The sequence below is a fragment of the Artemia sp. Qi Xiang Cuo genome, chromosome 15 (genome assembly GCF_049724085.1).
Source record: "Artemia sp. Qi Xiang Cuo chromosome 15, ASM4972408v1, whole genome shotgun sequence".
NCBI lineage: Eukaryota > Metazoa > Arthropoda > Branchiopoda > Anostraca > Artemiidae > Artemia > Artemia sp. Qi Xiang Cuo.
Window position 1 is genome coordinate 21,228,853 of NC_142808.1, and position 23,062 is coordinate 21,251,914.

Sequence of the window (23,062 nt, forward strand, 5' to 3'; positions counted from 1 at the left end):
TAAGGTCTTTATGGAAAGGGTGGTCGTATAAACTCTGGAGAACTCATTGGACTCGAAATCAGATGCTCTAGTGCCATTTTTAAGAATCATAATGATTTATACTCTTATGAAACGGATGGTCGTGTAAACCTTGGATCGGATGGAGCTCATTTGATCGGAAGTCAGAATTTTTTTTTCCTTTATTAAGAGTCAAAAGTGGTGTGAGGGCAATCAGCCCTCACCCCCTAAGCCTATCATTCCTCAAATCACATCTAATCGAAATTTTAAGAAAGCTGTTTAGTTCAGCATTTTTGAAAGTTCCAGTAATTATGTCTTTGGAAATTTCAACCTCCCCACATTCCTCAGCACAAAGGTTGTAATTTAGGCAATTTGTTCATTGTTTACATCTACTATATGTTATTGAGAAAGGTATGCTTGATTGAAATTTTCCTTCCAAGGAGACAAAGGACATTTAGGTCAGCCTTTCAGAGACTGTTGAGGGGAGTATTGAACAAAATCAAAAGACGTTATGTGTATACAGACCGTCAAAAGGGTGTAATGTCAGAACAATTGTCAACCTAACCTTCAAGGGTCAGAATAACACCCACCTAAAGTTACTTTACTACAGTAAAACAGGAATAACTGACTATGTTAATTTGGAAAATTCAGGAAGTGATAGAGAGATGATCAAAAAGGCAATATTTGCATGCTATCAATACTACTACAACTACCACCGTTACTACCTCAAAAGTTCCTCTTCAAGTTTTCTAGTTCTGCTGCAAAAACAATGGGACTTTTCGATAATAGATCGATCATTCTTTCAATAATTTTATTCTGAGTATATGGTGGAGTATGTAGTCCTTTAAAACGGAGTAAGTAATTTAAAAAACGGAGTAATTAAAAACGGACATCTTCTGAATTTTGCCTTAATTACCTCATGCTGGGAATATTTAAATGTTTCGCCAAACAGAGAATCCTGCAGAAAAAAAGCTGTGTTTTCTTCATTGCTAATTTTTTTTTCTAGCCAGAATCCATGCAAATTCAGCCTTGGGTTTTATTAAATACTTGTTTTTTGCCAAATTCAATGCTTAAACGAATTTTTTCCACCTCTTGACCCATCTAGATCGTTTATTCAGGAAAAAAAAATCTTAAGTTGCCAGTTTTCAACAATAAAAAAATATGGAGGCGTTTTCAAGTAAAACAATAAATAAGTCATCTGGGGCTATCAAGTCATCTTTTTGGATGGTTCATACTAGCTGAAAATAGGATATTAATGGTCTCGAATAATCATGAGACGTTTCAAATTACTCTGACATCTTTTTATGTTTTGCTTAATAAAGAAATGTTCGATCATCAGCTATTCTCCTATTTGCATCGGCTTATCAAAAGAGCCATTCGGAAACATTTCAAATGCCTAAGATTTAAAGCAATAAATTGCAAAAATTCACTCTTGATTTATGGATTTTGAATTGTATTTAAAAATTGTTAATCAAGAAACATTTTCCAAAATACAACAAAATCAGATGCAGTTATCAAATTATTTTTAACGGGAAATCTTGGAAAAAATCTGTATAAACCGTTTGTACAACATCTTTGGACAAAAAAGACATATACTAAGTTAATGTTTTTTAATATTTATATATCTATTGCTTGCAATTATGCAATTTTTGACATGCTGAATTGATTGGAGATCGACACCCTGATCTTCATCAAAAAGCACACATTAGGGTGTTATTCCCAGGGTTGCAAACGTCCGGGATTAATCCCGATTTTCTGGGCTGATAGTCTACCATTTTTTCTGCACGGTATCACGAATATCCTCTGTTTATGTTTGTTCCCTCTGGATTTGCGCTATTACACTGTGGCAACGATTTTTTCGTTCGGGATTTGACTTTTGAAAATTCGACTCCAATGTAACAACGAGGTGCGAATTCAAAACAATCGCTTGAGCTCTTGACATCATTTTATGAGTCTCAAATGTATTCCAAAATCTAGAGCAGCGGAAGCGAAAATACCATCGGAAAACTTGTTATGCTCAGTACCAGTGTCTTTTTAGTTCGGTGTTTTGCAGATGAAACTTCGCGAAAAATTATCTACCAAATGATCTGCCAGCATTCTGTGATTTCCTTATGTTGTAGCAAGTTTCAATAGTTTAAGTTCAATATACGTAGTCGTACGTTTGTGCTGTTTAAAGAAGGTACATCAATAGGTTCAAAAGATCGCTATCAGCGTATTCACCGGATTTTTCTAATATTTTTAGACACCTTCATGCGCATGATATTTCACTCAGTATTTCAGTTCCAAACTTTGAAGATCGCAGATGAGTATCCAGATAAACGAAGAAAATTGAAAATGTTTGTCTGGAATACGTTCATTAAAAAAACTTAGTTTTTACGCTTGTGCTAACCGAGCATAGTTTGATTTACTGAAGTTCATTTGTCCAGTTTCTTAGGGTTGTCATTTGAGCTGCGATTGCCGAAATGATTACTGAACCGTACCAATAAATAACTGAGAAACTAGTTATTTTTTTGTTGGTTGCTTTACTTAGCACTTTTTACTAATAACTCGGTAGTAACAGTTTTTTTGACTGTTGCTTTACAGTGTTGTTTCTCTTCAAATACCCAAAGGCCGGGTTTAATACCAAGAAGTTGGATTCTAAGTACCCAGATTCGGGAAAAGGGGGTCTGTTTTTCTTCCGGATTCTTTCGTGTGAAAGCAGCTGATTCCTCTTTTTATACACTGAAGAATCCGTGGGCTGAATGTTTGAACGATATCGTTTGGATTTTTCTCAGATTTCAGTACGTTCGGAATCCAGGTTTTCTGGGTAGTGAAGTCGGGCCTTGAGATTTCAAAAGGATGCTTCTGTAAGATGAATGATAGTTCCGCTGTCCACTTCTTGATTGGCAAGACGGTTGCTAAACAGAAAAGCAGGCATGGTAAAAGGGAAAGGAACGTGTGAAGACGTGATAAAAGGCAACTTTTACCGCTTGCCAAGCCCTATTGAATATTAGCGCGTCCAGACTATCCATTTTCTGGAAAAATGAGAAAGAAATCTGGGAATGTAGATAGGTCTTCCGTCCCATTTTTCTCGTTTTATGGGCAGGAATTATCAGAGGGTCAGAAAATGGAAAAATGGGACGGAAGTGGTAGTGTGGACAGCTTTTCTGGAAAAAATGTCAGAAGAAGGAGACAATTAGACACGATAAGTGATAAATAAAAAATAATTGTCTAAGATGGTTTTGAAAAGAAAAAAGGTAAATTGTCTAACTGAGGCTCTAAATTTGTTTACTATAGGTTTTGCCCCATAAAAACAGATTTGATGAGGATGAGGATGGCTGATAAATTTGTACAGATATTTTTGGAATAAACCACCAAGTTTTTTGAAAAAACCGCCTAGTCTGGACGACTATTCCTCTTTCTAGATTTCTTTCCCAACGGATAATCTGGACGCGCTACATGGCTGCGAAGCGTGACGTTAATTCTTGGGCGGGAAATTCAAATAACGATGAGACGTGGGTGCGTCAACAAGTTTTCTCGATACTTTGGCGAATTGTTTTGGCCTAAAATGTTCGTCGTAGATCCTACTAATCCACCAGAACGTTTTCGTGTCGAAATAATATTAAGAATATTGCCAATCAGATGTTTGTAACAAATAGAAAATACTTTTCACCATGTTACGTATTACGCACTTTGATTTTTACGTCATCACTATGCAGCCCTATGTTATATAACCTAAAAACCGTGTTCCAGGATTTTTTTTCGAAATTCCGGTTTTTTTTGAAGAAAAATCGGGATTTTATTTTTGGGTTGGTGGCAACCCGTATTATTCCCATGAATATATTTGTAGTGTTGCCAGATGTAGCGCAATTAGGAAGCGAAAGTGTCAAAGCATAATCCTTTTCAAGATAATGTAATCTAAGACAATATAGACTAATTTATAACATCACCAGGGTTACCAACTTTTTCGGTCACGAATATGTCCCCTGAGCATCTAAAAGTATGTAGCTAAAATATATCCATATTTCGTCTAAAATGTGTCCACAATATTTCCATCTTCAAATCTCAGAAATTAGAGGCTATTTTTCTTATCTCTTGGGGTATTGACCAAAAGACGCTTTATAAAGCTCTTTCAAAGCGGCCAATTAGCACAAAATATAATGAAATTATTATATTTGTAATTATAATTTATTATAACGAATATAATCACTGTGCCGCCCTATGTTGTATAACCTAAAAACTGTGTTCCAGGATTTTTTTTTCGAAATGTCGGGGATTTTTTTGGAAGAAAAATCGGAATTATATTTTTCAGTTGGTGGCAACCCTGGTTATTCTCATGAATTTACTCGTAGTGTTGCCAGAAGTAGCGCAATTAGGAAGCGAAAGTGTCAAAGCATAATCCTTTTAAACATAGTGTGATCTAAGACAATATAGACTAGCTTATTACATCACCAGGGCCACCACCTTTTTGGTTCACGAATATGTCCCCTGAGCATCCAAAAATATGTCATTTATAGCCGAAATATGTCCATATTTCGTCTAAAATATGTCCATCTTGAAATCTCAAAATTTAGAGGCTGTTTTTCTTGTCAATTGGGGTATTGACCAAAAGTCACTCTGTAAACCTCTTTCAAAGCGGCCAATTAACGCGAAATATAATGAAAACAAAAAAGAATCATTTACTACGAGCACAAAACTCATAAAAACGTGTAAACACTAAAAAATAACTTGTGGGGGCTTAAGGCTAATCTTCTAACGAGAATTCCTCTTGAAAGGTATGGCCAGCATGAGAGTCAACATTCTCTCTTCCTTTGCTAGCTTTTTGCCAATCAGAGTATTTCTTGCGCATTTCGTAATTTGGTTTCGATAAAATCAAGTAGCATAATTTGTCTTTCACCTGCTGCCGAAAACTGGGCAGGCCAAATAAAATCGTCATAAAATCACAAAAATCCTTGTAATTTTCTTCCCCCTTGGCATCTTTGCTTTTTCTGAAGGCAGACCAGAAAACTGACGGATTCACTTATGCAGTGGTTACGCGAATAACTTGTTCTTTTGTCAAAAATGAAGTTTCAAAGTTAGTCAAGATCGCTTCTGACCTTCTCTTGTTGAAATTCGGTTTCCCGAGCAAATGAGGGAACCGCCTGGGCAGACACAATTCTGTCGTGCTCTTCAGCAAGGACAATTTCGGGATCCAAAAGTGACAGTGCTTTCAATGTTACATCTTTGTGGTCAATTAAATAAAAAAACAAGGTTTTTTAACTGAAAGTAAGGAACGACGTTAAAACTGAGAACGAACAGAAATTATTCCGTATATGAAAGGGGCTGCCCCCTCCTCAACGCCTCGCTTTTTACGCTAAATTTTTTCATTGTTAAAAAAAATAGAGTTGTGAGAAAGTTAAACTTTAACACAAATAGCGAGGCGTTGAGGAGGGACAGCCCCTTTCATATACGGAATAATTTCTGTTCGTTTTAAGTTTTAACGTCGTTCCTTACTTTCAGATAAAAAAACTTGTTTTTTATTTAATTTTTGAACGTTTTTAAATTAATGCAGATTTCGATTTTGGCTCACCGTACATGAGTAATTAAAACAAAGTTTGCATTCCGTATATGAAAGGGGCTGCCCCCTCCTTAGCGCCTCGCTCTTTACGCTAAAGTTTATTATTGTTAAAAAAAATAGAGTTGTGAGAAAGTCAAACTTTAGCGTAAAGAGCGAGGCGTTGAGGAGGGGGCAGCCCCTTTCATATACGGAGTAATTTCTGTTCATTTTAAGTTTTAACGTCGTTCCTTACTTTTAGTTAAAAACCTTGTTTTTTATTTAATTTTTGAACGTTTTTGAATTAATGCAGATTTTGATTTTGGCTCACCGTACATGAGTAATTAAAACAAAGTTTGCATTCCGTATATGAAAGGGGCTGCCCCCTCCTCAACGCCTCACTCTTTACGCTAAATTTTGTATTGTTAAAAAAAAGAGTTGTGAGAAAGTCAAACTTTAGCGTAAAGAGCGAGGCGTTGAGGAGGGGGCAACCCCTTTCATATACGGAATAATTTCCGTTCGTTTTAAGTTTTAACGTCGTCCCTTACTTTCAGTTAAAAAACCTTGTTTTTTATTTAATTTTTGAACGTTTTTGAATTAATGCAGATTTTGATTTTGGCTCACCGTACATGAGTAATTAAAACAAAATTTGCATTCTGTATATGAAAGGGGCTGCCCCCTCCTCAAAGCCTCGCTCTTTACGCTAATTTTTTTTATTGTTAAAAAAAAGAGTTGTGAGACAGTCAAACTTTGGAGTAAAGAGCGAGGCGTTGAGGAGGGGGCAGCCCCTTTCATATACGGAATAATTTATGTTCGTTTTAAGTTTTAACGTCGTTCCTTACTTTCAGTTGAAAAAGCTTGTTTTTTTTTATTTAATTCTTTTCAAGGGTGATCATATCGAACCAATAACCCTAAAAGATTGAAGAGGGCTCATTTGAACGTTTGGACGAGGGTTCACTGAAAGTTCTAGTGCCTATAAACGATTATCCCATGGAAAACTGATGTTTTCTGGAATTTTTGTGGGCACCTAACTATGATTCTCTCCCTAAGAGGACCAAATTTCTGTCGACTGAAAATACTGAGAAAGCCATTGAATTTAAAAGTTTCGAAAAAGTACATATTGAGCTTCCTAGTTGCAGAAGAAATAATGGCACAAGGTGACGCATTCATTCCTGTGTTATTTTGAAAAAGGGGGTCTATCACATTTTCAGGGGGGTATAGTGTATTTTAACGCTATAATATTCTAATTATAAATGAACTTTCAGGTAAATATAGAATGAGTTTTGGAGATGGGTGGGGGAACTTAATATCTAATCACTGTTGATTCCCGGACAAATTTCAGCATATGCCTTTGTTATTGGTTCTAGTGGGGGAGGAGGGGGAGGGGGTAACAGTGCCCATCCCATTGCAGCTATCTTATTCTATGTATTATAAAATATAACATTCACATACCTAACGGAACAGAGGTGGAAAGAAGAGAATGGGTATCATGAGCCTTGTCAGGAAATTTCTTGGGGGAGGGGCCAGTCAAGTGCTTTTTTCAGCGATTTTACAATATATTTCTCTTTCCCTCTTTATCTACAATGTTTCAATGTGTTTAAAGATATGTGTACAATGTATTTAACATGTATGAACCCTGTTCAGAGGTCACGATGGAATCAGCCATGCAGAAGATCAAAAATCACGCAGAACTTCTCTCCATATGAACAATAATACGCTTGGCCTTTCCGCCCTCCCAAAGTTATGTGGTAAAGGTATTATCAAGGATTTATCCAACAAAACTACCGTCCATTGAAAATTTTTACTAGATATTCAAATTTTGTCTAAAATTCAATTATAATCGAGCATTTTAATTCTTAAGGAGAAAAACTGAAAAACGAAACGTTACCAGTCAATTTACAATTTTTGATAAGCACCATTCAACAGAATACAATCGGGAGTAGGGTTTATGGGGCCGGTAGCCTACATCCTATCGTTGTCTGGCATGGGCATGATTTTAAAACGGAAGAAATTAAATTTTAAAAAAAAGTTTTTTGTAATGACAGTAAGGAGCATCATTGAAACTTAAAACGAACAGAAATTGGTGCGTATTTGAAGGGTTTGCCTCTTCATCAATCCCTCGCTCTTTGCGCTGAAGTTCCACTTTTTGTTCCAATTCTTTAAGAACAACTGCTGAAACACTAGAGCCGCCAACTTGGAATAAGAAGCTTTTTCTTAAAAAAAAAACTGATATACTTTTGCGTGACGAGCGAAGGATTAATCAGGGGGACAGTCCCGTCGTATACGGATCAATTTGTTTCCGTATAAATTTCGAAGATGCTCCTTACTTTCAGTTAAAAAAAAAAACTTGTTTTTATTTAATCAAGTGTATACTTATCTGGGTAGTATTATTAGTAAAGATTGTGAATGCAGTAAAGATATAAAAAGCTTGGAAGAATAGGACGATATGCCTGCGAACCAAAATTAGAATATTGAAAGCTACAGCGACGACAGTGGTCCAGCATGGTTCTGAACCGAGGGCCTTTTGGAAGACTGAAGAAGATTTGTTGGATGTTTTCAAGAGAAATTGTCAATGAATAATTTTGGTACCATCTGACTATCTTAATCGGAAAGTTGTACGAAAAATGTCTTTCTTTCTCAATTATTAGAGCTATAATGAGATAAGGGTTGAAATGGATAGGACAAATTTTGCGGATGATGGGTGACAGATTGCCAAAAACCATCCTTTTTGGTCATTCCTCTAGGGCGACATGTTGTCCCTGAATGGGCTGCAGAGAATCTTGGGATGGGAAGAAATAAGAAACTCTTGGGAATTGTAAAGATTAACGATTTGGATAGATTGAGATTGAGGAGGACTGTGCCTCAGCTGTGTTGGCTTTAGGCGGCTTGGTGCTGGAGCGAGGTGTTAGCAGTAGCAGTAGCTCGTAGAAGAGAGGGGTCATTGAACCCCTATCCTCCCCTTACCCTAAATTAAGACTTTCATGATTTCATTACATCTTCCTGTACAGACTATAGAGTTCACTTGCTTTTATACGTTTCTTAATTTGTGCCCCGACTTACCCCCCCCTCTAAAAAATCAAAACAAGTGCAAATAATCACTTGCCAGTTTTATATTAAATTTGTTAACATTTTCTTATAATTCGCCTTATTTTTTACGCTATTTAAAATTGTGAACATGCCGTACCCCTCCCCCCCCCATTCTTCGGAACAAGGCTCCGTCAAATTGTTGATTTACCTTCGTCAGTTTTATAATTCAATCATAAAAAAAAATGAATAAACTTACCATTTCGATCTTCTGAAGGACTAGAATCACATAAACTCGCTTCACTACCTGATGTTGGAAGTCCTGACTGATAATTAGTTTTTCTATGACAAGAAAAACAGTGCGAAGACGATGATATATTCTGTGACGGTTCAGAATACTCATTTTCCCTTTCTGGTACAGAATATTGTCTCATCGAGTTTTTGAGCATCAGCCTACTGGTAGCTCTGTGCATAGGTTTTTTATAAGTCTGAAATAAAGAAAAAGTTTAGTCAAAATGACAATTTAGCAGGCCACATCCCATTTAAAAAAGCTAAGGATTAGCATTGTCTTATCAATGGCGATACTCCCCGTTCAATACCCTTTATTTCTTCTTTGAAGGCGGAAAGAAAATTGGGAAATTAAGGAAAACAAGTGTCTGTCCTCTGAATATCCCTTTTCTCCTTGTTAGCAGTTTCAGTGAATTCCTTCGAATGCCCTTGCCTGTCCTATCAGTGAGATTTTGAGTCAGGGAAATTTCTGCAAATATGAAAGTAGGATTTTATAGTTGGCCTTAAAAAAGAAAGATAAAAACCTGGTTTTGAATGTGCTTGCCCTATGTCTCTCAATCCTATATTCTCCAAACGGTATGAAAGATCCGTTGCAGATTGGCCAAAGGAGCAGATCCCACCTTTTACTGAGCTGAGGTGATTCAGGAACATCAAATCAGCTTCAACTTCAACATTGTTTATCTCACCAACGTCATTGAAAACATTCATGGAAATCCTAATATCTGGCTTAATTTCCATTAGCCTTCAAACAGCATTTGATCTTTTTAGCCACAATTTATTAGTAGAACTACTTGTAACAGTATTCAATATTAATCTTTTAATTGTGAAATGGGTTGCCTCATTCTAGTCAAACAGATCACAAGTATTTAAATATCTAAATCATTATTCCAATCCTTTTTCTGCCAAGAATGCCCAATATGCGGCCCTAGGCCCTTCCTTTTTCTAGTTGTCAAACAGTTCGTGGTAACAAACTGTAAGTAAGGAGCGACCCGGCTCAATGGTAACCGAAACTCTAGAAAACGGGTTTTTGACACCAATAGATACATCAAAAGAATCAGATTTTAATGCTGATTTCAAATATATAAGTTTCATCAAGTTTAGTCCTACCCATCAAAAGTTAAGCGCCTGAGAAAATTTGGCTGATTTTCAAAAAAAGGGGGAAAGACCCCCTAAAAGTTATAAAACCTTACTCAAAATCACACCATCATATTCAGCGTATCAGAGAACCCTACTGTAGAGGTTTCGAGCTCCTATCTACAAAAATGTGGAATTTGACATTTTTTGCGAGGAAAAAGATCACGGATGCGTGTTTATTTGTTTTTGTTTTTTTTTCCTCAAGGATAATCGTATTGAAACAGTGGTCCTAGAATATTGTGAGGTGGGTTCACTGGAACGGAACTTAAAAGTTCTAGTTCCCTTTTTAAGTGACCAAAAAAAATTGAGGGTAACTAGGCCCCCTCCCACGCTTATTTTTTTCCCAAAGTCACCCGATCAAAATTTTGAGATAGCCATTTTGTTTAGCATGGTCGAAAATATGATAAATATGTCTTTTAGGATGACTTAATCCCCCGAAGTCCCCAGGGGGAGGGCTAAAATTTATGAACTTTACACAATGTTAACATATAGCATTGGATATTGGGAAGTATACAGAAGTTTTCAGGAGGGTTTTTTTCTGGTAGTGGGGGGGGGGGTCGGCGGGGATGTTGGAGGATCTGTCCATGAAGTCATGGGGGAAGGGAAATTGCCATGAAGGGGGCGCCGGACTTGCCAGCATTATTTATTGGTTATTGGGAAGTATACAGACATTTTCAGGAAGGATTTTTTTTCTGGAGGGAGGGGGGCTAGAGGAGGGGGTTACTCCGGAGAATCTTTCCTTGGAGGATGCTTCTTTGGGGTAAGGGATATTTCTAAGAAGGGGGCGCCGGATTTCCAAGCATTATTTAAAAACGATCAGAAATTAAATAAAAAAAAACAAGTTTTTTCAACTGAAAGTAAGAAGCAACATTAGAACTTAAAACGAACAGAAATTATAACGTATGTGAGGGGGTTCTCCCCCAAGTCAATACCTCGCTCTTTACGGCACATTTTTTTTTAGTGCTTTGAAAAGAGCTATCTATTCTAATTAAACGGCCTTGGTGTTTCTTGGTTTTTTTAATAGATTTTTTTTTTAACTTTTAACGTAAAGAGCGCGGTATTGTATAAGGGGAGAAACCCATCATATACGTACTAGCATATACGTAATAAAAAAAAAACAATAAAAAAAAACAAGCGATACGGCTCAATAGTAATCGAAACTTTTAAAAACCGATTTTTGATGTCAATAAATGTATCAAAAGAATGTGTTTATAATGCTGATTCTAAATATATAAATTTTATTAAGTTTAGTATTACTCATCAAAGGCTACGAGCCTGAGAAAATTTATTTGATTTTTTAAAGAGGGGGGGAAACATCCCCTACAAGTGTAAGACTTTTAATGAAAATCATACCGTCAGATTCAGCGTATCAGAAAACCCTGTTACATAGGTTTCAAGCTCATTTCTGCAAAAACCTGCAACTTTGTATATTTTGCTTGAAGAAATATATACGAATATAGAAGTTCGTTACGTAAGTTAATTTGTAAATTACGTCATAACCAAATTTGGAGACATCTATTTAGCAAAAGAAAAGTAAAATTTTTATGCAAATTTGTTTACTTATTCAATGAAGGTGAGCCAAAATAAAAGCTGCATTAACTAAAAAATGATCAGAAATTAAATTTTAAAAAACAAGTTTTTTAAACTGAAAGTAAGGAGTGACATTAAAACTTAAAACGGACAGAAATTATTCCCTATATTAAAGGGGCTGTCCCCTACTCAACACCTCGCTCTTTGCGCTAAAGTTTGACTCTATCTCACAGCTTTATTTCTTTAAACAATAAAAAACTTTAGCGTAAAGAGCGATGCGTTTAGGAGGGGACATCCCCTTTCGTATACGGAATAATTTCTGTTCGTTTTAAGTTTTAATGTCGCTCCTTACTTTCAGTTTAAAAAACTTGTTTTTTTTTTAATTTAATTAATGACAGCATGAATAGGGAATTTATAGAGGGATGGAAATATTTGACGACCTAAGGATCGTTGAAACCTGCTATAGAAATTTAATGAGCAACCCTATGAGTATTATCAATAACTGTTCGCAAGATGCCTCGGACTTGGACATGGGAGTAAATCATTCTAAATCCATAAAGATACCAATTTGTTCTCTGTGATCCCCGCCCTAGCTTATCAATCCTATCCCTTTTGAAGTTTCTGTTTTCTCCTTACGAAAGCTCATATGGAAGTCTTTTCAACAAAAATGGATTTGCGGTTTTTTCTAAGTTTTTAAGATACTTATGGAGTGTATATTTTTCTTTTCCCTTCCCATAGCACTTCTCAACGATACTAAAAAAAATCAAATAAAATTCTCAAATTTGGAAACCTTATTTTCCGCGGGGGATATTTATCACAAAGGGTATTTTCCGCGGGGGTGTTTTCCGTGAGGGATATTTTCCAGTAGGAATGTTTTTTTTGGGGAGATTTTCCGCGGGGGTATTTTTCAGAGGGTATTTTTGGGGAGGTAGTTTCCGCGGGGGGTATTTTTCAGGGGTATTTTCTGGGGGGTGTATTTGCTGGAGGGATATTTTTCGCGGTGGGAGGGGGGAGTGAAGGCCTAGAACCCAGAACTGCAGTGGGCCGTTACTTATAGTAGTAATAAAAAATGTACAGTTATCATATACCGTTTATCCAACAACAAGAATGATTTTTGAGTATTGCTAGTTGTGGACCAACTACAACTTACAAGGGAATTGGGTATTGAATTTTTTCTGTGTGTGCAGAGGGGGAATTTTCAAGGCATAAAGAATGAATATTAGTTCCCAACCGGCAAACTCTCTATAAGTGATCTTTCTGATTCATAATTGGTTTTTCTGCTTCAATCTTTGGTTTGTACGACAGGTTTTCAAATCATAGGTAGCGCAATAGCGCTGCCTAAGTAAAAATTGATGTGGGCACAATGTATTATTTATTTTTTTCACATGGCACTTCTAATAGAAGAAGTTGGCAATATGTGCACGTTACTACTACCATTATTATTATCACTACTACTACTACTACTGCTACTACTACTACTGCTACTACTACTACTACTACTACTACTACTACTACTACTACTACTACTACTACTAATTCTACTACTACTACTACTGCTACTAATACTACTACTACTACTATTACTACTACTGCCACTGCCATTTCTACTACTACTACTGCTACTACTACTACTACTACTACCACTACTACTAATGCTAGTGCTACTACTACTACTATTACTACCACTACTACTACTACTACTACTACTACTACTGCTACTACTACTACTACTACTACTACTGCTAAGACTACTACTGCGACAACGTTGTACGAACCAAAAGGCAATATTTTCATTCTACTACTGCTACATCTACCACTAAAACAGCTTCAATTAATACTTCTACCACTGCTGTTACTACTACTACTACTATTAACACTAAAGCTGAGAGCATTAGGATTAAAATTTCAGAAAGAAGTAAGATGATTTTGAACTAAATCAAATCATACTATGTGCATGCAAGTTGTATCAGCTATGTTCCAGGAACTGTTTAGGGTATTAAGTTGAAACTTTCAGTGTGTGTTCAAGGGAATATCAAAAAACAAAAGGTGCTATATGCATACTGATACTAATACCACTGCTACTACTACAGCGTTACCACCACTGAAGCTAAGGATATTATGGTAAAGCCATCCGGGGGTGAAGTTTTCAGGGAATGTTCAGTGAGATCGTGAATTGAATCAAAAGAAACTATGAGCATGTAGATTGTCACGGATGTATCGGCAATATCTCAGGAACGGCTAAGAGCATTAAGTTGAAACTTGAAGCCCCACATTGCTTCTGAAGACCAGAACATAACTTGTACGTTGCTAAAAACAAAATGAATTTTCAATATTTTCTTTTTTTTAGCTTTAACAAATCCGGAATTATTAAGACTTCCAGAAAAGAATATCATTTTTTTAGTATTCTTGGGTAAGAGGATGATTTTTTTTCTTTTCTTTCGATATTATGAAAATTGAAACACCTAGCTTGAAAGAAGAACTGTGTTCAGTAAAGTGCAAATCATGTTCTGGTCTTAAGAAGCCATCGGGGGGCGTCAGCCGTCCTCCTCTTAGTTTCTGCTCGTTTTGAGTTTGACTCAGTTATTTATTGTAATTTATGTTCGTTTTAGGTTTCATTTATTTATTGATGGCGAGTTTATGATATATTTATCCTTGAAAAATTATTTGACTCTACTTTTGCTCATTTTCGGTTTCATGTAGCTCTTTACTTTTCTTTGAAAAACTTCTTTTGTTGATTTTTTTTAATCAATAAACAGAAATAAAGACAAAAATAATAGATAAATGAAGTATTCTTAAGCGTAAATTGTTTAAAGCTGTATGACATGGAGGCTCATATTTGATGGTGAAGAAGCTCTTTTATTTGAATTCCTCGTCCTACTTTAAAATTAGCAACTGAATTGAAATAGCTGGAATAAATATTTTGCCAAAATTTGGCTCAAAGGGCGTGGTTTAGTTACTAGTTTTTGGAAGGGGAAGGGGGTGGGAGTTTAGTGGAGATTGGCAAAAGATAGGGGTAGGATTTATTAGGAGTTTCAGAAACTCATATCCCAGGGGTAGGAAGCATGAAATTAGGTGATATAGAATTTGTTTACTCAGGCAGGAAGGATGGGGTACATAGACAGGAAGTAGGGCTCATAAAGAATAAGGAAGTTGGTAAGTCTTGTTTAGGCTGGGAAGGTATTAATAATAGAATACTAATTGTTCATTTTATGACTAAAAGGTTCAGGGTATCAGTTATAGTAGTATATGCCTCTATAGAACCGACTGACGGAGATAATAGTGACTCAGATGAATTTTACTTACAGTTACAGGATCAAATAGACAGGGTCTCAGGTAGAAATAGGATGTTTTTACTAGGAGATTTAATCGCCCAGGTCAGTAGAAATAGGGATGGATGATATCCTAGCCTAGGTAAATTTGGTGTAGGAAATGAAAACAGTAATGGATACAGACTTTTGCAATTTTGTAGGTATAACAATCTAGTTATAACCAATACGGTGTCTTGTCATAAAATGGCTCATAATTTAACATGGTATTCACGTGATAGTAAAAGAGCAAACCTTATTGATTATGTTATTGTAAGCCGAAGACTGGCAGGATCAATAAAATATACTAGGGTATATAAGAGTGCCGTTATTGATGTTAAGAGTAAAGATTACCATCTAGTAGTGTCAAGGGCTAATTTAAAGCTGAAATATCGGAAGGGTAACTACCTGCCGGGAAGTTATGATGTTGGTAGAATCCAGGATAAGAATTTGAGAGCAACTTTCCAGGAACAGTTGAATACTAAACTGGAGAGTTTAGAATTTGACAATTTAGAAGATGGATGGAATAATTTTAGGAAAATAACTTGTGAAGTTGCTGATGGAGTCTTAGGAAAGAAAGCTAGAACTACAAGTAAGAATATTAGTGAGAAAAAGATTTATGTTTGATAGAAAGTAGAAAGGGCTTGTACAAGAATTACCTTAGTGATAGATCATATGAAAACAAAAGGAATGTAAAGAAAGTGGAGAAAGTATTAAACTATGAACTAAGGAGGTGAGAAGTGGAGGCTATGGATCGAATTGCCGAGGATCTGGAAGATGCAACTAGACGGCATAATAGTAAAATATTATACTGGCATGTTAACAAATTGAGAGGGAGTAGCCAATGCGGACTTGGCCCAGTTAAAGATAGGAATGGGGCCGCAATTAGCGATAAGTAAAAAACTAAAGAGAGATGGGCTAAATGTTTTGAGAATTTGTATAAGTAAGTTAGAGTTGAAAGAAGAGATATGTAAGAAAATATATAGAAAAAGTTTGTGATATATTTGATGTGAAGGAATATATTTTTTATAAGAAAGGATTAGCAACAGTACTAACAGGACTAAAAAATAACAAAGCTCCAGTTGCTGATAGGGTGGTAAATGAGTTTCTTAAATATGGTGGCTCTGAGGTTAGAAATAAGTTATTGAAGATTATGAATATGATTTTTGAAAGGGGGGAAGTACCTAACGATTTTAGGAAAACCTTAATTAAACCACTTTATAAGAAAGGTGATAAAAGTGAGTGTGGTCATTATCGAGGGATTAGTCTGATCTCTGTAGGTAGTAGACTACTTAGTAATATGATACTTTTTAGACTGAGCGATGCCTTAGACAAAGTTTTAAGAGAAGAACAGTGCGGTTTTAGAAAAGGTAGAGGAAGTGTCGACCAAATTTTCATTCTTAGGTTAAATTGAGAAGTGCCTGAGTTTTCAAACACCTTTGGTCCTTAGTTTTATAGATTATGATCAAGCATTCGATTCTGTTGATAGAAGAGCTTTAGTAAAGGTTTTTATCCTTGTATGGTATACCAGAAAAATACATTAAAGTGATTAGTGCTATGCACGAGAATAACACTGCTGTGGTTAAGGTAGAAAATGAGGTTAGCAGCTGGTTTTGTATTTAATTAGGAGTTAAGCAGGGTTGTGTTCTATCCCTTTTGTATAGATTATTTTGATGGACTTTGTCTTAAGGAACACAGGAAAGGCAATGGGAGACCACGGAATAAAATGGGGAGGAAAAAGTCTCCTGGACTTAGATTATGCTGATGATTTAAGCAACCTAGCTTAAAGTGTGAGCAAAATGAATGAAGTTTTAGAGGTTTTGCGAGTTCAGGGTGCTAGAATAGGTTTGAAAATTAATGTTAAAAATACTAAAAAGATTGATCAGGTGGACAGCTTCACTTACCTTGGTAGTATTATTAGTAAAGATGGTGGGAGCAGTGAAGATGTCAAAAGTAGAATAGCCAAGGCTCAGGGTGTTTTTTCACAGTTAAACAAAGTTTAGAACAATAGGAAGATAAGTCTGCAAACCGAGATTAGAATATTAGAAGCTACAGTGATGACATGGTCAAGTATGGCTGTGAAGCATGGGCGCTCCAAGAAACAGAGGAAGATTTGTTAGATTTTTTCCAGAGAAATTGCTTAAGGATTGTTCTGGGCACCCGGCTGACTGACCGTATATAAAACAATAGGCTGTACGAAAAATGTGGTTCGATACCGCTCTCTAGGGCTATAATGAAAGAAAGGTTGAGGTGGCTAGGCCACGTTGGGCGGATGAAGGATGACAGATTGCCGAAGATTGTTCTTTTCGGCCAACCGTCTAGGGCTAAACGGAAAGCAGTTCGTCCTCGTCTGGAGTGGAAAAACGTCGGTAAGAAAGATTTAAAGGAAATGGGAACTTCATGGGAGGGCGTAAAAAGGGAGGCTATGTATAGATTGGGATGGAGGAGGAGCGTGCGTAGCTGTGTTGGCCTCAGGCGGCTAGGTGCTACGGTGCGTTGTTAGTAGTAATAGGAGTAGGGAGGTCCATAGAACTTTTTTTTAAAGAGGGCTAATCACAAATTGAATCTCAGGTCTTTTCCCAAAGATTTGTTTTATGAACTCAGAATCACTGGACAACAAGTCTTTCTAATCAAAAATATATGGATTTTCCCATGTATTGGTGTATTTTCGTCAATTCTTTTTGGAGGGGCCCCTCGGACAGATTCAAATACCCAACAAGTCCAATACTTGCACTTCAAATCAAAATACTAATTCAGATTATATATTGCCCTTTTCAAAGAATCAAAGTGACTGTGTGATAGACAGTCTTTTTAATTTACTCAAGCAGGGTATATCTTTGTTTTAAAGCTCAAACTCGGAGGGTTTGAGTTGAACACAGTTTCATTTACAATTTTCTTTCCGAATTATACGTCTAGCATAATTTAGTACTTATAACTGAATTTCAACTGCACAGGTGCACACCAAATGTCTTTGGATTATGGTTTTCAACACTTGTCTTCATAGGAAAGATGTTAGTAAATTTGTAATTTCACAGTTGATAAATTATTTACAGTTCTTTTAAGCAACATTGATGATAGTAATGTAGATCGTTGATGAAACTTCAGATGAGTATTGATGCAAGAAAGTATTCCCTATGGATTATGCTATTGACCGTGAGCCTAAAAAAAATAAAAAAAATACTGAAACCAAAATTGACCACACAATACTGAGGCCTTACTTGCTTTTCTCATTATACACTTTCAAAGCGCATCTAAAATTTTCGGGGACTATGGGATGGCCATGATAAAGTTACAGGAAATGAAATAGATAAGAATGAAAAAGTTTATGACAACTTGGAAGTAAAGGAAGATTTTTTTTTGCGAAAAAAATTAATATTGTACTAAAAAGATAAAAAATAATAAGGTATAAGGTATATTGCATAAAAAACAGCCATTAAAATCTATGCTTTTTCGAAGATTCTGTCTAATTCTCAACAGGCAGGGCAGAAACTCCGGCCTTTCGTTCAAATGGTTCTCGGGATGTCTTAAAAATCTCATTCAGTTTACATGAATATGTAAACTCAACAAGAGAAAAATAAACATTTTGATTGAAGCTTTCTTTTGAAAAGTTCATTCATTAAAAATTACGATTCAATGGTTAAAGATTCAATGAAAGTATTTAAGTTTTTGGGCAAAATTAAATCTGCATCAGAAATACTATTTGCACAAGGAATGTATTGTAATTTGTTACCCTTTGTAGAAGACCTTATTTAGAATACCATAGTTGCCCCTTCCCTTCCCAGAGCCTCACGAAGGGAGGATGGAGGACACACGAACGGTAAAGTTTTTGACTATGCACAACTTTAAGCGTTGATTTTACATAATGAATTCTTCTTCCACGTCAGGGCTTGCAACGTTTGCTTTCGTTAACATTTCCTATTATCAAATTAATTTTATATAATTTTTGTTATGATTTAACAGCTTAGAACTTCTGGATGGGGAGCTACAACCCTCCCCCCCCCAAGAAAAACACACACACACACGGAAAATTGGACAAAATTCACTTTTGTCACAAATACGTAAATTACAAATCCGTAAAATTTCATAGGGTTTAAAATTTTAAATTTTGAAATTTTATTGTTTTAAAAAATAAAGTTGTGAGACAGAGTCAAACTTTAGCGCAAAGAGCGAGGCGTTGAGGAGGGGACAGCCCCTTTCATATACGGAATAATTTCTGTTCGTTTTAAGTTTTAATGTCACTACCTACTTTCAGTTAAAAAAACTTGTTTTTTTTTAATTTAATTTCTGATTGTTTTTTAGTTAATGCAGCTTTTATTTTGGCTTACCGTCATTGAATAAGTAAAAAAAATTTTCATAAAAATTTACCCTTCTTTTGCTAAATGACTGTCTCTAAATTTGGTTCTGACGTAATTTATAAATTAACTTAGGTAACGAACTTCTATATTCGTATATTTTTCTTCTGGCAAAAAATATAAAGTTGCAGATTTTTGCAGATATGAGCTTAAAACCTATATTAAAGGGTTTTCTGATACGCTGAATCTGACGGTGTGATTTTCATCAAAATTCTTTCACTTTTAGGGGATGTTTCCCCCTCTTTAAAAAATCAGGTAAATTTTCTCAGGCTCATAGCCTTTGATGAGTAATACTAAACTTAATAAAATTCATATATTTAGAATCAGCATTATATGTCCATTCTTTTGATACATTTATTGACATCAAAGTTCCGTTTTTAAAAGTTTTGATTACTATTGAGCCGTATCGCTTTTTTTTTTTTTTTTTTTTATTACGTATATGTTATTACGTATATGATGGGGTTCTACCCTTAGTCAATACCACGCTCTTTACGTTAGAAGTTAAGAAAAATTTTAGTTCACAAATGCCTGAATCACAAGGCCTTTTAATTAGAACAGATAGCTCTTTTGAAAGCACTAAAAAAAACTTTAGCGTAAAGAGCAAGGCATTGACTTGGGGGAGAATCCCCTCATATACTTAATAATTTCTGTTCATTTTAATTTTAATGTTGCTCCTTACTTTCAGTTGAAAAAACCTGTTTTTTTTTTATTTAATTTCTGATCGTTTTTTAAATAATGGTGGTAAATCCGGCGCCCCTTCATAGAAATGTACCTTACCCCAAAGAAACATCCTCCACGGAAAGATTCTCACGAGTAATCCCCTCCTCTGGCCCTCCCCCCCACCATAAAAAAATTCTTCCTGAAAATGTCTGTATACTTCCCAATAACCAATACAATATGTAAGCAATGGGCAAAGTTCATAACTTGCAGCCCTTCCCCTGGGAACTCTGGCGAATTAAGTCATCGTAAAAGACATATTTATTAGATTTTCGACTATACTGAACAAAATGGCTATCGCAAAATTTTAATTGGGTGATTTTGAGAAAAAAAAGTGTGGGAGGGGGCCTAGTTGCCCTCCATTTTTTTTGGTCACTTAAAAAGGGCACTAGAACTTTTAATTTCCGTTCCAGTGAGCCCTCTTACGATATTCTAGGAACACTGGGTCAAAACGATTACCCCTGGAAAAAAAAAACAAAAAAAAAACAAACAAACAAACTAATAAAAATGCACCCGTGATCTCTCTTCTGGCAAAAAATTCAAAATTCCACATTTTTGTAGATATGAGCTTAAAAGCTCTACAGTAGAGTTCTCTGATACGCTGAATATGATGGTGTGAATTTCATGAAGGTTCTATAGCTTTTAGGGGGTCTTTCCACCTTTTTTCGAAAATCAGCCAAATTTTCTCAGGCGCGTAACTTTTGATGGGTAAGATTAAACTTAATGAAACTTACATATTTGAAATCAGAATTAAAATTTGATTCTTTTGATGTATCTATTGGTACCAAAATTCCATTTTTTAGAGTTTTGGTTACCATTGAGCCGGGTCGCTCCTTACTTACAGTTCGTTACCACGAATTGTTTGACTGTTTGGAACATTGCTAAGGTTTTTGTTCAAAATTAAAAGGTGTTATGTAACTTTTTTTTTTCGTCAGATTTACCCCAGTTCTCATAGGATGGGCACAGTCGACTGGTCTACACTATTTGTTAGTCTCTCGTCTGGGTCTCATGAAATGGATTATGGAATGGATTACCAATTAAAGCCCACTTTGACAGGAGGGGGCATATTCCACCCTTTTTTGCGTATGTCTTGATTGGTTACCCAGTTCAGCATCACTTTGCCAAGTTTGCCAGAAAAGAAGCAAATGGAGGTATGGTTAGAAGCTTCTACATTTGCCCTTTTCTCTCAAACCTGGTTAAGCTACACCAAAATTCTTAGCCAATTAATGCAAGCCTTAGTTTCGTATGACCAATATCAGCTCATTTTGGCTGGGTTACTCATTTCAACTAAATCGTGGTCAATTTCATCAGCACATGGCCAGAAAAAAGAAAGATGCGCTTAGAGTTTTATTTCTCTTATTTGCACTACTCCTTTTTTACTGAGAAAAACAGTCAATAACGGAAGTTTCAGAAGTAATTCCGTTTTTCCTACTGGAGCCACTCCTCTCTTACAGCACTCCTCTAGCTAACCTCATAGTTAGTCCTCCTCCTTTATTCCTCTTTTATAAAACCACTCCTACTTGCTCCTCTCAACTCCTTAAAAAAATCATACGGAAAAAGGAGCTTTAGATCCCAAGTTTCTTCTCCCAAGTTTTGAATGTTTGATTAATTAGAAAAAGACAGATATTCTGATACATGTAAAAAGCGAGTTGAGACTTAAACAAATAGCATTATTACTTTGCAGCCAATGCAATAGATATCTATGAACTTCTTGAATATAACCCAACTCAAATTTCCCTATTTTTGTAGGATTAGGAAAAACCAGCGCTTTACTGAAAACACTAAAAAATATTGAATATTTTGTACCTCATTAAAATCATAGGGGGTTTTAAGATGTTTGTATATGGATTGAATATGCTAAATTCAGCATGACTTCTCCATATTGACCTATTCCAAAGTATGGCTCTCTATGTGATTCTGAAACTGATGTTTCTTCATTATTTGGCAAATAATTCAAAAGTAAAGCCTTTTTTGAAATGTTAGACTAAAGACAAAACTTTAGGATTGCATTATATTTTGAAATAATTGAAATTTTTTGATATAATTGATTCATTATTGATTGCAATAATTAATTAATTGAAATAATTGGTTGGAATAATTCCACTTTTGGGGTGATTATTTTACTGTTATTTCGTTCTTCGTTTCGAGTAATACTAAATTGTGCTTCAATTTTACGGCACTAGCTGTTGACTTTTTGTCAGTTTATTATTCATGGGTTACCATAGTGGTTACCACTACCAGGTTGAGTTTGGGTTATAAAGTAGGGTTTGGGTTATCAGGTTACCATGTTTGATGAGTTAACGGAGTCTAAAATATGCAATTTTTTTCTTCTTTGCTTTTAAGTGTGTTTAAATTCTACACTAAATGTTACCAATATCATGGATGGTGAGAGGCTATGGATGGCTTTAAATTCGCTGGTTATTATGTTCAGGCAATGGAGTTACTTTTCGGCTCCTAAAACAACAATCTTGCTCTTATGCTTGCGCTTATTTAAATTCTATAAATAGAACTTTTTGAATGCAATGAAGTGCAATGCAATGAAAATGCAATGAAACCTCACTCTTAACGCTAATTTTTTTTGAACTTTTAAATAAGCTTATTATTCTAATTAAACGGCCCATGTGTTTCAGGAGTCATTCTTGAATATTTGGAACAAAAAGTTAAACTTCTGCGCAAAAAGTGAGGCACGGAGAAAAGGACAACCCCCTTCATATACGTAACAATTTCTTTTCGTTTCCAGTTTTGATGTTGCTCCATACTTTCAGTAGAAAAAAAATCGTTTTTTTTAAATATAATTTCTGGTCGTCTTTAAATAATAACAGGAAATCCGCCTCCCCCTGGTTGTAAAGTACCCCCCCCCCCCAACACAGATAATCCCTCCATTGAAAGTTATTTCCACGCAAAATATCCCCTGCCCTACCGGAAAAATTTCCCCCTGACAATTTCATTGTAGATGAAAATTCTCCCAGGGAAATTTATTGCGGATGATTCTGGGTGAAAACTCTTTCATAGCGCACTTCCATATGAATAAGACTTTAATTTCTCTTAGTTTGTTCAATCATGCCGGAAATTCATTCCTTCGTGGACAAGTTTTCCCGCAAATAACCCCGCCCCTTGGTAGAAAGTTGCACCCGCAGAAAATACCCTCTGGAGAATTTATTCCGTGGAAAACTCCCCCAAGGAGAATTCTCCCGTGTAAAATA

The 23,062-nt window shown here is 35.7% G+C and overlaps 1 protein-coding gene across 1 annotated transcript in view; it reads right to left on the reverse strand.

Annotated features, from left to right (window-relative positions):
* The window catches only part of LOC148943445 (uncharacterized), a 518,252-nt gene that overhangs the window by 108,038 nt on the left and 387,152 nt on the right, over nt 1–23,062 (reverse strand). Inside the window, exon 11 of the mRNA XM_089101138.1 lies at nt 8,793–9,021. Within this exon, the coding sequence (XP_088957264.1) occupies nt 8,793–9,021 (229 nt within the window). The remainder of the gene's footprint in view (nt 1–8,792; nt 9,022–23,062) is intronic.